This window comes from Bipolaris sorokiniana (genome assembly GCF_000338995.1).
Source record: "Bipolaris sorokiniana ND90Pr unplaced genomic scaffold COCSAscaffold_8, whole genome shotgun sequence".
Classification (NCBI taxonomy): Eukaryota; Fungi; Ascomycota; class Dothideomycetes; order Pleosporales; family Pleosporaceae; genus Bipolaris; species Bipolaris sorokiniana.
Genome location: NW_006911902.1, coordinates 1,585,840 through 1,600,055, shown reverse-complemented (window position 1 = coordinate 1,600,055; position 14,216 = coordinate 1,585,840). Strand labels below are relative to the sequence as shown.

General features: G+C 52.0%; 5 protein-coding genes across 5 annotated transcripts; 3 read left to right on the top strand and 2 right to left on the bottom strand.

The window, feature by feature from the left end:
* Positions 1 to 249: 249 nt before the first annotated feature.
* Positions 250 to 2,271, bottom strand: COCSADRAFT_119407 (uncharacterized protein). Its single transcript, XM_007702722.1, has 3 exons — positions 1,969 to 2,271; positions 1,462 to 1,776; positions 250 to 1,408 (listed from the first exon to the last, which is right to left on the bottom strand). Exons 1-3 carry the CDS (start codon positions 2,077 to 2,079, stop codon positions 374 to 376), a joined length of 1,461 nt encoding a protein of 486 aa, XP_007700912.1. The 5' UTR covers positions 2,080 to 2,271; the 3' UTR covers positions 250 to 373.
* Positions 2,272 to 2,614: 343 nt separating this feature from the next.
* On the top strand, positions 2,615 to 5,050 carry COCSADRAFT_144515 (uncharacterized protein; the record flags this gene model as incomplete). The annotated part of the gene is made up of 2 exons (XM_007702721.1): positions 2,615 to 3,727; positions 3,908 to 5,050. 2 exons carry the CDS (start codon positions 2,615 to 2,617, stop codon positions 4,961 to 4,963), a joined length of 2,169 nt encoding a protein of 722 aa, XP_007700911.1. The 3' UTR covers positions 4,964 to 5,050.
* Positions 5,051 to 5,482: 432 nt separating this feature from the next.
* COCSADRAFT_161300 (uncharacterized protein) lies at positions 5,483 to 7,763 on the top strand (the record flags this gene model as incomplete). The annotated part of the gene is made up of 7 exons (XM_007702720.1): positions 5,483 to 5,669; positions 5,721 to 5,954; positions 6,015 to 6,382; positions 6,446 to 6,687; positions 6,757 to 6,917; positions 6,992 to 7,161; positions 7,236 to 7,763. The coding sequence occupies 7 exons, from the start codon at positions 5,483 to 5,485 to the stop codon at positions 7,761 to 7,763; spliced, it is 1,890 nt and encodes a 629-aa protein (XP_007700910.1).
* A 339-nt stretch (positions 7,764 to 8,102) lies between these two features.
* Positions 8,103 to 10,473, bottom strand: COCSADRAFT_119401 (uncharacterized protein). The gene is made up of 2 exons (XM_007702719.1): positions 10,296 to 10,473; positions 8,103 to 10,234 (listed from the first exon to the last, which is right to left on the bottom strand). The coding sequence occupies exons 1-2, from the start codon at positions 10,358 to 10,360 to the stop codon at positions 8,248 to 8,250; spliced, it is 2,052 nt and encodes a 683-aa protein (XP_007700909.1). The 5' UTR covers positions 10,361 to 10,473; the 3' UTR covers positions 8,103 to 8,247.
* Positions 10,474 to 11,842: 1,369 nt separating this feature from the next.
* Positions 11,843 to 13,427, top strand: COCSADRAFT_358557 (uncharacterized protein; the record flags this gene model as incomplete). The annotated part of the gene is made up of 4 exons (XM_007702718.1): positions 11,843 to 11,952; positions 12,008 to 12,146; positions 12,203 to 12,424; positions 12,481 to 13,427. Exons 1-4 carry the CDS (start codon positions 11,851 to 11,853, stop codon positions 13,425 to 13,427), a joined length of 1,410 nt encoding a protein of 469 aa, XP_007700908.1. The 5' UTR covers positions 11,843 to 11,850.
* Between the last annotated feature and the right edge of the window lie 789 nt (positions 13,428 to 14,216).

Sequence of the window (14,216 nt, the reverse complement as noted above, 5' to 3'; positions counted from 1 at the left end):
GACGACATGGGATGGCGGGAGCTAAGGGGTATGCGGGCTGGGCGGGGGCCAAAAAGCGCCTTAGGCGGAGTCTTGGTGGCACAGTCGATGCAACTACGCACATGGCAACGTGTGATTGGACAAAAGCCTGTATCGACTTGGAGGGCTAAGCCACCTTGTGGAGGAGGCTGATGACCTTTGCATGGAGGTGGCGTTAGCTCTGAGAACGTCTCAATTGTGTTGAAACTTCAAACAATAATAATTATTCAGCCTCAGGAGTGCCCAAGGCCGCATAGGGATACCAACGCCTCCGTCTAATGCAGTTTTGGATATCAGTTTTTTAGCCCCATTTTGTCTCGCATCCGCATGTCATGTCTGTGTCGCGAACCCAAACTTATTTGCAGTAGTTTGCAGGAAAGCTACCCTTTTGCCCGTGGACCTCACCCTCCCACCAGTCTTGTGAGCTCTGCGTCTTCTTGATCACTCTAATCCGGTCACCTTCCCTAAATGACAAATCGCCAGGTGTAAGGCTGTCGAAGTCGTACATGGCCGTCACATACTCGGACTGGAAAGAGCCTATCTTCTTTGGCGGAGGTGGCGGCGGCTTCTTCTTTCCAGCCGCAGGATTGGGCGAGGTTGGGTATCCGCCTGGGGTTGAGCCATTGGAAGCGGCTGACGGGATCTTGTTGAAGTAGCCATCACCATTAGTGCCATTCGAATACGAGGAGGCCTGGGATGTAGATGACAGCCGTCGGCCGAACATGTCTCCGCCAGCGCTCAGATGGGGCGAACCAGAGATTTTGGGTTTTGTAGCACTGAGCGAACTGTATGAAGGTTTGTTGGCTAGGCTGATGGGGGGAGGGGCGCCTTCCGATGTTGAAGACAGGGCAGGTGGGGGCCGCGCCGGTCTCCCGGCACTGCTGATGGTAGGTAGGCTGTCATTGCTACTAGCTCTCCGGCTGGGCAGCACCTTGTTCCTTATTCCCAGACCGGTCACAGTGTCTCCCTTGTCTGGCAATCGCATAGGCATGTGAACTGCTTTTCCTGACTTGAGCAAGCCAAAGTTTGTCTCCATCTCTGTGCGCAGTGGTGTAAAGCTTTCGTCCCATATCGGTATCACCTCTTCAGGCTCGGGCGGTGGGTCCGGGTAGCCTTGCTCGTTTGAGTATTGATGTAGTACGGTGTACAAGTTTCCAATCAGGTTATTTTGTAACACAATCTGGTTGGCGAGAAGGTGGGGTAGGATGGAAAAGGTGGCAGCGTTGAGGCGCGGGAGACGCTCACGGAGATTCTCGTCAGCGAGTTGGTAGGCATGGGTAGAGCGCTCAAGGTCGACTTCATGTTTAGCAAGCGCACTGTTCTCACGCTCAGAGCGTGTCTTTTTGTTCTGCAGATTTTCGCAGCGGCTCTTATAGCGTTCGTAATCAACCTAAGCAGACAATAAGTATGACGACAGACGAGTTTGTGCAAAACGTGGCGAACCTTTGCGTCTTCGCGCTTCTTAATGGCCTTCTCCATGGGCTTCAAGGCATCGCGGGCCAGCTTGGCAGGCACGACAAGTTTCCTGTCAATGTCCTTGACCTCCTCCATCATGTCCGTCTTGAGTTCGGAGAAGGCTTCATGGAGGCCGTGGACGCGCTCCAAGACATCAGCCGGAGTTTCGACATGGACATGTGTGCTGGAGCCGCCTTCGCCGCCGAGAGGCTTGAAGATGGTGTAGAGCTGCTCGACCGAGGACAGCTGGTGGTTGAGAATGTTTGTCCAGGCGTCTCTCCATTGCTTTGCGGAGGCTTCGAGCTAGGGGGGTTGTTAGTCGACTAGGACAAAGGCGACAGTAGACAGTAGACAATAGCCAGCAGAGTAATAGCAACAGCGCGTTGTTTGTCGACGGCAAGGACAAAGCCAATGCCAGGGAGGGCATGTCTCGCGACGACCCCACATGTCCAAAGCAGGCCATGGCTTGAGGCGGCAAGCCACAATGGAACGCACCTTTTCCAACATGACCTTGGAGTCTTCAAAGTCCTTGAGCATGGCCTCGACATCGGCCTCATTGGGCGTGCGCGTCAAGAAACGGCCCGTGATTCTCTGCATGCGCTGCATCTTGAAGGGGCGGGGGCAAGCAATTGCAGGCGAAGATATTAGGGAGAGAGGAATGCAATGCTAATGCTGCAAGTAGCAGACAATGGCGTTAAGCAATGGGCGATGGGCAATTTACAGATTGGCTAGCGGTGGCTGTGCCCGTGAGGCGGTGGGTTGGGCATGGATGGAGGAGATGGAGAGCACAGGCACAGGCAATGGATGCAGATGGGCGGCCCCGCGAGTGGATTGCGTTGCATTGCATGCCCTCAGCTCGTCAGCCCAGTCAGCGCCAGGCACCGCAGACGTGGCATGACTGAAGTGGAGAAAGACTGGGTTTGGCACGGCTCCCGACGTATCGCCGCGTGTCTCGGCGGTGAATGTACGACTATTCGTACGCACCCCCCCGGCACAGTCAGCCTCTAGGTCACGTGATAGCGCGAAAAGAGCACGCGTGCCGTGCGGCCGCCTCCTTCACTCTGCCCACCAACCCCGCGCCCGCATCCATGTCGTATGCCAAACACCTGCCCACCACGCGTCCCCCCAGACTGCCCGTGCCATGACGGCCCCTCTGCGCCACACCCAACACGCCTCCGCCATTGCTGCCATCCAAGCCTCCCAGAGCACCGCGCCCGTTGCTGAGTTCCGCTGTCTCTTCACCCACGATGTCCGCCGCAAGCAGAAGCGCTGGCAGGATGGCTTCCTCAAGTTTCACACCTTCAACAACCGCGTCATGGTCTACGATCAGGCCCGCAACTTTCTCGGCGACACCTACTACAAGGACAGCGACGAGCTGCACGAGGGCGACGAGCTGAACCTGAACAATGGCGCGCTTGTCGAGGTGTCGGAGCCTGTGGGCATTACGCACACGGATCTGGCCTCTGTCCTGGGCAGGAAGTCCAAGGACTTGCCGCCCGCTCCGAACCCACCTTCCCAGACAAAGCCCTTCCAACGCCCATTGTCAGTGGCCCCACCAAATGCGCAGAAGGCTGCCTCGCAACTGCGCCACAAATCCCTCAATACGCTGCTCGGGACTCCAAAGGGGCCCATTGGCAAGGCACAGCCCATAAAGTCACCATACGAGGCTCGCAAGGAAAAGGAAAAGGAAAACGAGTTGGCTGGGGAGCGGGCTGCAAAGAGACAGAAGACGAATCAAGCGCCTGCAAGCTGGAGAGCGTCTAGTCCCCTACACGAAGAGAATGTTGAGCCAAAAGAAACATCGCCGAGACCGTCAAAGGCTGTAGCCGCACGCAAAGTTCGACAGCCAGCGAAATTTATACCCCCCACGGCTACCGTCATTACAATAGAGGACGAGCCCGAGCCCGAGCCTCACCCGACCATCTTCTCCGACATCACACTTCCGAGCACACCACCTCGAGCTGCCGATAAGAGAGAAGAGTCACAGGCTGCCAAGATAGTTGTGCCTCGTCAGCCCCCTGCACAAACCCCAAAGATCCCAAAAGGCAAAGTGCCGTTGCCTGGTGTGTGGGCTCTGGAGACACCCAGGCAGCCAGCCCCACCTTCCTCGCCTCCAGTGAGCGCCTCAAACCGCTTGTCCAATATCGAGTTTGCATTGCAGCCAGTTCAAGTACCACGTAAAGAACCGTCCCCGCCACCAGCACCCTCCTCGCCTCCGGCTCGCAAGGCCCGATGCCTTCGACTGTCCACTGGAGTAAAGCGTGGGAAGTTGTTATGCCAGGCTCTACCACCAGAAAGCGCAAATGCCGATAGTGGATCTAGAGTAGCTGGCACCAAGGTCAGGCGGACAGCTTCCCGTACAGCGGATGAGCAGTTGTTACCTGTCCTCGCACAGGAAGACGACGATTCCATCTCTGCTAAAAGACACCCAAAGAATAAGCGAATTCTGACAAATGCGGGTCACGGCGCGGCAAAGAGAGCAAGAGTCTCCAAGTCTCCATCCCTACCATCGCCCAGTCTCCAGGAAGATCCAGAAGTCATCCACGGTCTTATGGATCAGCAGTTGTTAGTTGCTTCATCGCCTATACATACTGTAGAGCAAACGGTCAGCAACATGGCCGTTCAAACAAACACAATTGAGCCCAGAACTACTAAATCGAAAACATCATCCGCTAATGAGACGACTGAAAAAAGACCTACGAAAAAGGCAGGAAAACCCAAGGCGGCACCAAAGGCCCCATCTTCTATACAACTGGAACCAGTGATACCGGCATCGAGAGATGTGTCTTCAGCACATACCGAAGTCTCCGATGTACAATCACGAACCTCAGTAACATCTTCTCGCAAAGTACCGCTCTCCACGGGCGACATACTCAAGAAGACTGCTACTCGTACCAAAAACCAATCAGCCTTGACAAATTCTAAGCAAAACTCTCCACCACTACCACACAATGAACCCCTGTCGCTCTCACCGCGCCCCTCACTAACCAACAAAGGAGGGCCTTTGATGAGTACTACTGAACTCGCTGGACTCCTTCAAAAACCCAAGAACCTCGCCAAAGCGCTTGCGGATCCTATCGAGGACGGAGGGGAAATCAAACAGGCAGACAAATCGTCGAACCGTGCCTTCCGACGCGTTCGAAGTGAGAATGATGCACCAATTCCCAGCATTTCGGAAGAATGGGAAAAGCTCAATTTGCCCAAGCCTAGTAGCCCCACTACAAATACTGCCAATGAGCCGACAATTGCGAGTACAGTTGGCGTAAAGATGAGAAAGAAAAAGGATAGCGGGCTAAGCGCGCTTATCAAGAAAACGGATCCCCGGCACAAGTTCAAGAGAACGCAGAGTTTGCAGGTACATACAAATGTGCCGCCGCCAGCTGCTGAGGAAGAAGTCGAGTTACCGAGCCCTGTTGTGGATTTGGACGTTGGTCCCTGGAGCACAGAAGCAGGCGATCTTTTTGACTGGAGGCCGCCGGGGAGGCACTGAGGACTTGACATAAGGGCACGTAGTTACGATTGTATGATGTTGATATCCTTGGCCAAAAATTAACTTCTTCTTGACACGACAACGGTCGTTACCAAAGCCATCTTTCCGCACGAAACAGATTTGATTATAGGTGATGTACCACTTTAGCCCCATGTCGGCATGCGAGAGTAGAGAAACCCAGCACGAAAAGTTTGCTCTGTAGTTGTGTCCATATTTGGTGTGTTGACTGGTATCATTGGAGCCAAGTGTTCGGCTTCAATATTCCACGGTGCTGAAATAGAATCCCAAATGGCTTTGACACATTTCACACGATTACAATGCTTTGTCTTTGTTTGACTTGCCACAAAATTGGAGTAAACACGACACCAAATCCGGCCATTCGTGATACAAAGACTTGTGTGAATGCGCTGAACAAAGACCCAAACCGCCACTTGTATCTTCAACAACCACGACTTGAGTATCGATTTGAATCATCTCATGCCATCTACTTTACTAAAACAAGATTTTCTATACGCTGCCATGGCTGTAAACATTGAAGCGCAATATGCTGCACAGCAAATCGACTTTGCCACGCTAGAACAGATTTACATACCTAGAACACTTGAAGTAGGCTGGATCCACTCTATCCAGAACGAAGGAGGTCATGGCGAAGACTTTCGCCTATTTATGATCGGTCACAAGCTCAAGCATTGGCAGCGAACAGGAAGTAAGTTCAATCGCGCACTTAACGAAGTACATTGCTTACATATATACCTAGCTATACCGTCGGAAAAGAAAGTCGTTCACGCATGGGGAAATACCGATGCCATCAGCCGAGAGCCGTTTATTGTGATCGCAGAAAGCGAGCCAGATCCACGTTTACACCAGGAAAATTTCGAAAATCATGCGGCTCTGCTCACATTTTCCGACAAACATGTCCGTCAGGAGGAGCACAATGACTTCAGGGCTTTTATATATGGATGCAGGGTCACAGATATACGATTGCGAGCCGGTATGTTTCAACCATCCTCCACTCAACCCATTCCAACACGCGTGCTGACCTCAGAAACAGAATCACAGACCCATAACCTCATCAATAGATGGAAGAATAGAACCCCCGCTGAGCACAACCACTATATAAGCCGTGGAAGCCAATTTTACAAAAGACATGTCGTTCAATTCCCACATCTCCGTCCCGCAGGCGCCCCCGGCGACCATTTGTTTATCAAGGACCCAACCCCAGAAGCCACAATGTCAGATATCGCCTTCGTAAACCTCCACGACGCACGACCAACGAACAAGCCCAAAAAACCCGCAGGCTCGCGCTGGGTCTTTGAGCGAACGCTCATGCAAGTCCCAGAAGCCACACTCGGCGACTACCAAACTCAGCGCATTGTACATTTGTTTGCGCTCGTGTCTGCGGATCATCTCATTCTAAAGGTAAATACAATATATATAAATGCTGTATGTGAAAGAAAAACAAGGACTGACAATACACATCAGCGAATGGTCATCAAAATAATAGGCTCCCTCACAACCTGCGAGGTCGAGAAAAGTCTCAATCGTGAATACGAAAATGCGCACAAGAAGCTCTCCAATGTACCTTGTGCACATGTCCTGAAAGCGTACGGATCGGCTATCCGTCGAAGAGCTAGCTCACCGCAGCTCGGTTATATCTTCATGGAGTATGCTGAGCATGGGGATTTGGGGGATTATCTGGCGAAACATGCGCTTGAGAATCCGGGGTAAGTTCGCTTTTTTATTCTTTCTTTACCGTAAAGTTGTGGTTGGATCATTGCTAAATCCCTCAACAGCAAACAACTCCCCGAACCATTCCTATGGCTCGTATTCCGCGCAATGGCTGAAGCAGTGTTCGTCATGGCGCTGGGCAGACCGGTGCCCAAGCACTTACCGTTGGATAGTTACGGTGAGGGCTTGGATCTTGAGCCGGTTGAGGGGTGGAAGCCTATTATAAGTAAGTACTCCCCCTCATTTGACTCTTCGATACGCGAAGATACAACACTAATCTCTTATCGTCGCTCTTACTAGACCCAGATATCAAACCCTACAACGTCGTGCTAGCAGCACCACAGCCTGACTACTACCCCGCCTATCCAACCCCGAAAATGATTGATTTCGGCCTCTGTTTCGACGACCGCTACTTTGACGATCCAAAGCGCAAGGAGATCGGTGTAGGTACTGTGGGATATGGTCCACCGGTAAGTTTCCCACCAGTTCAACTAACCCTCCCCCGATTCTTAGTGCGTAGAGAGCCCCAGCTAACGCGTACAAGGAACACGACTTCAAAAACTTCCCAGACTACCGCAACCAACCTGTCGACATCGCTTCGGAAATCTTCAACGTCGGCCTCACAATGCTCAACATGATGGAACCCTGGGTCTCGCGCGGCATGACCAGCACAGAGCAGTCCCAGCTCGGCTTCGAGCACCACGAAAACTACTCGTTCAGTTACAGCAGCCGCCTCGAGGAACTCGTGTTCCGGTGTTTGGAGTTTCCGCAGCGCAAGCGACCGTCGCTCACGGAAATCTTGTATTTCACGCGCGTGGGGCTGAGGGAGTGGGAGGCCGCGTATGGGAGTGTTAACAAAGCTAAGGAGAATTTGCTGGGGTTTGCGAGGGTGGAGGTGGATAGAGAGGAGGAGGAGGTTGGGGTGGGGAGGATGGCGCCGAGGAGGTGGAAGGGAATGAGGGAGAGGAGGGAGAGGGCGAGGGGGCAGGCGTGTGGGTTGATGAGGAAGGCGGAGGAGGTGGGGTTTTTGGAGAGTGAGCGGGAGGCGAGGAGACCGCGGGTTGGGGATTGAGGCTTGGTCGTGAAGGACCGGCGAGATGACGTGTTGAATACTTCCTGCTAATGTACCTTGGAGTTGTGATGACAAGGCTAGAGACCACACTAGCCCGGTCATTGAGTTCTTTTCGCTTCTGATGTCATAGAGCAACGTTTGCTTGACAGCAAAGTCAGTTTATAGTTTTTCTCAGCTGCGGAGCACGGGACGGGACGCCTTTTGCTTGTTTATTGAAAGATGCCCGTTACTACTCGGATATAAGAAAGCGCACATATAGATAGTAAAATCGATAAGTCCCCACAGACGCATGGGGCCCCCGACCCAAAAGAACGATAAGCGAGCGCCTCTTTTTAAGACAGGGAATAGTATGGTATAGATATCGAATTGTGTAGAAAAGTCTGTAAGACTCTTTAAATATGCACATTTTGAAATAATTTGTATGATTAAGGTATATTACTAGCAAGGGGGTATGTGTTTTGACAACGACAAACAATCTTATTATCTAAGCCTTGGAGTTCTTGGCATCCGCAATGATGACATCCGAAGCCTTCTCAGAGATCATGTAGATAGAGATGACAGGGAAGGTACCAGGAATCTTGGGGAAAACAGAGGCATCAACGACACGGAGACCTTCGATTCCGCGGACCTTGAAGTTGGAGTCGAGGACGGCCATTTTGTCGTCATCGGTACCAATGGGGCACGTGCAAGAGGCGTGGTGACCCCAGGCCTCGTACTTGGCGAACTGCTTCCACTGCTCATCGGTCTGGACAGACTTGCCAGGCCAGACTTCCTGGAACTTGCCATCGAGAGGGACGAGGCTCTGGAAGGCCTTGCGGCTATACTTCATTCCCTCGACAAGGGCGTCGAGGTCCTCGTCGCCGCCAATAGCAAAATTGCGCTTGCGGATCTCGGGCACGTCCTGGGGATCAGCGCTGCGCAGAGTGACGGTACCAGCATTGTTGCGAGACTCGGCCTTGAGAACGAGCCAGGTCCAGTGGTTCTGGCCCCTGGTGGCGTTCTTGAAGAAGTCGGGGTAGTAGCCGTTGAAGTAAGCAGGCCAGCCAGCGACGAGCAGATCAGCGTTGCCGTGGATGGAGTTGCTGGCCCTCTTGGTAACTGCCAAGGCAACACCGTTGGTAGCGTAGACACCCTTTCCGATACCCAAAGGAAGGTTCTCCCACTTCTCAAGGCACTTGTCGTAGCCCTCGAGGAAAGTGCAGCCGTTGAGGAGAGAAATCTTGGTTGGGGCCTGGCCAGTGACGGGGACTTCGTAGCGATCCTGGAGGTTGGTACCTACACCTGGAAGATCCTTGACGACCTCGATTCCAAACTTCTCAAGCTCATCCCTAGGTCCAACACCAGAAAGCTTCAAGAGTTGGGGAGTGTTGAAGGCGCCAGCGGAGATGATGACCTCTCGGGTAGCAGTGACAGCACCCTTGGTGCCCTTGTCAGTAGCACGTCCAGACTGACGTCTAGGGTCTGCGCCGTAAAGGGACCTTCCAGTCAAGAAGTTGACACCAGTGGCTTTGGGCTTGCCATCGGCGGTTTGGTTGAACCTGATGTTGGTGACCAGAGTGTTGAGTTGAATGTCAAGGTGGTACTTGCGGCTGCCGTCGGCATTCTTTGCCTCGATGACTTGGCGGAGGAAGTCGACTGGTCCGGCACGCTTGTAGGCAGGAATGTTCATGGACAGAGGAACCTGCCACATGCCCTCTTGCCCATCGCGGTTGGGGCTGGGGTTATTAATGTCACGGAGCAGCACCTGAGCCAAGCCCGTAACGGTGGTCAAGAGCGACGAAAGAAGGGACTTGCCCAGGCCGGTAGCGGCGGCCAAGACCAGAGAGACGACCTTGAGATCTTGGACAATCAATGTCAAGTCGGTCACTGAGGTCTCGAGCCAGCCATTGAATCCATGGCCAGCAATGCTGCTGGGCAGGTAGCGCGACCTCTCGAGACGGGTAAAGAATTTGCGCATCTTCTCTGGGGCCCAGGAATCATCGCCAGTGAGTTCTTGGATGTTTCTCCAATCACTGTTGTACGGGTAAATGGCAATAAGGGCATTGTGTCCAGTGCAACCACCCAGGGATCCGACACGGGGGTATAGAATGCCCAGTGGTTCCGCGCCAGCAGGGGGGCTGGCGCCGGTGTAACGAGAGCCATCAGGAAGTTGGTAGGTGAGCTTGGTGTCCCTCTTCATCTCTTCCTCGTCATCAAAGTGCTTAGCAAAGAAATCCCACCTCATAGGTTCATACTCGGTCGCGACCGCATGCAACGCTGGGACATTGTACTCGGTCGTGTTCGTTTGGTCGTCTCCAGCCTCTAGCAAAAGGACCTTGTGGCCAGCAAGAGCTAGCCTGGCTGCGAGGGGTGAACCACCAGCACCAGACCCAACAATGACATACTCATAGTCTTCTAGGGTCGTGGTGTCGGTAACATTGGTAGCACGCTTTACGTTGGCGCCGCCATATGGGGTGTGCTGCGCACCATCGCTATTGTTGTAGTGAGCACATGTGACTATGTCATGTGTAGGTATAAGGATAGGAAGCATACATGATACGAGCACCCGCAAAGGAAGTAATTAATGAAAGGACGGTAAGAGCCTTGATGACAATCATGGTGATAGTACCTTATGTGCTAAACTAAGTTAAAAGAATGACTGGGTGAAAAACGAATGTTGATATGCACACCACTGTGGCAAAGAAAGTGTGTAGGGGAGTTGAAAAAAGGCAAGTCCCCCTCACGATTTATCCTAGCATGCGGTTCACCTGACGCCGTCACTATGTCCTGCCGGCAGAGAAAGTCGTCAGCACCGTGATTGGGATCATCGATCAACTATCCCCTTCTGCGCTCAAGATTTGCTAGCAAGACGGTACCTAACCTAACATGTCCATTCTCGCTTTTCCAAACCTAGTAAGAAGGGTCAATCTCGCAGTAGCGCAATCCAGAGGCATCCGTGGGATGCTCCACGCTTCGGGGTTGCAGCTCTAGTGGCAGCCCTGTCTGCAATGTCGCGAGTCAGGCTGTCTAGTTTATTCACACAAAAGGAAAAGGTCGTTGATGCTAGGCTGCATTTTCTCTAGGCAGGAGAGTCGAGGGACCGCGCGTCAAGCATGCTAGGATTCGGGCCGCCCAGGACGTTGGACGAAATCTTGAGGGGGCCGTCCCGATCGCCATGACTCGTAGCTCCTCTTCCCAGACAAGTGCCTCCGCCGACACGATAGGGTTTCTTTCCTGCCAAACATCAAAAATCGGAGACGGGATGGAATTTCGCGATGCTGCACCTGTCACAGTGCCAATCACAGAGGCATAAAGAAATCCTGCCGCTGGGTTGGCTGGACACATGCCATTCACGCGCGTATGTAAACAGCCATGACGCTGATTGGCCAGGAGTGGGCCTCTCCTGTGCTCATCACCACGCCCAAGTCCCAGCACAACCACAAAGGGCCCATCCACAAGTTCTCCACGACGGATTCCACTTGGGTGATGGGTATACCTACGCAAGCTTCATGCCTGCACCCACTGCACCCACCTTTCATGTCGGCTCATATCTTCCGGCAAGCTAGCCGTCGGTACGGGTATTACTGGTAAGAAAATGCTCCTAGCGGACGTTTTCAGAGGGGGCTAGCGTTCGGGGAAGAAATGCTCAAGGGCCCGTCTTATGCGGCAAGGCATAGGATTGGCATACGAAGTACCCTGCCAGTGGGAAAACTGCGCACAGGTGGTTCTGTAGCTTGTTTTGCAGCGCTGATATTGTTCTCGATGCGACGCTACTATCACTGCGACCCATTGCTTTGGTTTGTCTTCGTCACCCTGGCTGGTGACATTTTATGCGGATTCATGACATCGGAGAATTTTCTCTTGGCTGTCAAGCTCATGAACTGAGGGTGTACGGCACTTGCCGAGCCTTTTTCACGTCCAACAACTACTCAGTAAGTCAACCGGACAAAGCTCACTGCGGATTTATATTCATACATGTACATACCTCCGGGACCCTGATCATCAGCGTGGCTTCCGACACTGCGCCAATCAATCTTTTTTTTACTTATACCAATAATACTTTTTGTTTTTGCTTTGCATTTTGGCAAGGCACACCTTCCATCTCGCCATGAAGTTTGTAAACGTCCTGGTAGGGCTTGCAGCCTTTGCAGCCGGCGTTCAAGCACAAAACCCACTGGTTACTCTAGCAGAAAATATGCCTAAGTGTGCGGTATGTTTCTCCTGTTGCAAGATGACCAAATCTCGTACCTAACAGATGAGTGTAGTTGGCTTGTTTTATGGAGGTTATCCCCACATCATCCTGCGCGACAAATCTCACTTCGGCGTGCTTGTGCACAAATACGGCTCTCAATGCTGCTGTCGGTCTATGTGCCGCGAAGACATGTACCAAATACGAACTTCTGCGTAAGATGACCCAGTCATTGACAGTTGACGCGTTTGGACACTGACAATAGTGATAGAAACAAAGAATGTCAGCAGCAAAGGCTGCGGAGTCCCCGAACGCTACAGCGGCCAGAAATTCATCGTCGGTGGCATTGTTGGATGTGCAATCGCTCTAGTATCCTTCGTTCTCAGAATGGCGGCCAGTATCGGTAAACACGGTCGTCAGGTGTCATGGGACGATGCCACCATGGCCGTTGTGGTTGGGCTCGCCATCCCCCCTACCATCTTTATCAAACAGTGTAAGAACTTGGTTTTCTCGTTTAACCCAAGCAAACTTGCTAACATTCTTCTCCAGTGGTGGATAACGGCCTTGGCCGGGATATCTGGACATTGAAGGATTACCAAATCACCAATGTTCTCAGGTACTATTTCTACGGAGAAATCTTTTACGTGACAGCTCTTGGTATTTCCAAGATCTCCATTCTCTTCTTTTACCTTCGCGTCTTTCCAGATAAGAAGTTCAAGATGATTGTCTACAGCGTCATGGGTCTATCGGCTGCGTATACCGTTGCTTTCTTCTTCGCCACTCTCTTCCAATGTACGCCTGTCAGTATGGCCTGGACACAGTGGGATGGACTACACAAAGGTACATGCAACGACATCCATCTTCAGGGTTGGATCGCAGCTGCCATCAACATCGCGTTGGATGCAATCGTTATGGGTCTCCCAATGAAGCACTTGGCTGGATTGAATATGGGCATTAAGAAGAAGCTTATGGTCATGAGTATGTTTGGCGTTGGTATCTTCGTCATTGTGGTCTCGGCTGTCCGCTTGTACTCGCTCATCCATTTCGCCAACACACAAAACATTACCTGGAACTACGTCGACGCTGGACTCTGGAGTTTGATTGAGATTGATGTCTCCATTGTTTGCGGATGCATGCCTGCCCATCGGTTCCTGATCGGCAAGCTATGGCCAAAGATGAAGACAACCGTCAAAGCAAGCAAGAACTCGACAGACAAGAGCGGCGGATCCCACGCAACTTCTTCCACTACTCCCAGCAAATTGGGTCGGGTCTCAATAAAGGGGCTCACAAAAGATGACAGTTTTATTCCGCTGTCTGATATCGACAGCAGCGATCGTGCCCATCTCACCAAGGAAGCCCAACCACATTCCCGCAAAGAGTCCAACACTTGGATCACACAAACGCACGAGGTCAATGTTGATCACAACAGTGCCTCACATCCTAATGACCGCCCACAGGATTGGAACCGGCCAATGACAGGAAAGGAGCATGTTTGAGTTAGTTTTGTTGCAATTATGCTATCATGGCGCATGTTCAGAAGCGGAAAATGCTCCGGTTAGCCATTGATGGCGTTTGGGATCTTGGGGAATTCTTAGAATCACATGGGCAGCCATATCTGTTTCTTGTTTTGTTGGGGAAAAAAGCATCATATACCTATTCTACGTCACTCTCATGGCTATTAGTTAATACATACACGAATTAAGCAATTACATTCTATTCTACACAAACACACGCATGCCTCTTGCGTATATCTCACTCAGATGCGTCATCCACCCTTACCATGTAGCAGTGTTCTCAACAGATATAAGAAATGTCAAAGTCGCCGACCATGACTGTGGCATGACAAAGAGAGGGGTCGAGAATTGCCGTCTTACTCGTGATAGCAAGGCGGCGCAGACACGGGTGACAGTGCGTCACCAAGCTACCGTGGCAGCCCGGGAAGCAAGACTGACTAAGAACCTTGTCTGTATACCACGCCCCCCATTTACAAAAACTCCTTCTTGCAGCTGGGGAATAGGGATGTAACCCGGTTCAGGGACATCCCCGGCTTCCGGGTACCACCCTGTCAGTGGATCTTCGCCTGAGTTTCCAAGTCGGTGTGCGTCATTGTGGGATATCTCACAGCGCAGTCCAAGGGGTTACAAAGGGATACACCCCTTTGCCAATTCTGCTTTTGTAACTTGCAAATCACTTTCTTACTTATTCATTCCAGACTTGAAACTGTGGATACGGGAGTTACTAGTTCTTTTTCTTTCTCAGATCCACTGCGGTCGGTGCTTCCAGAA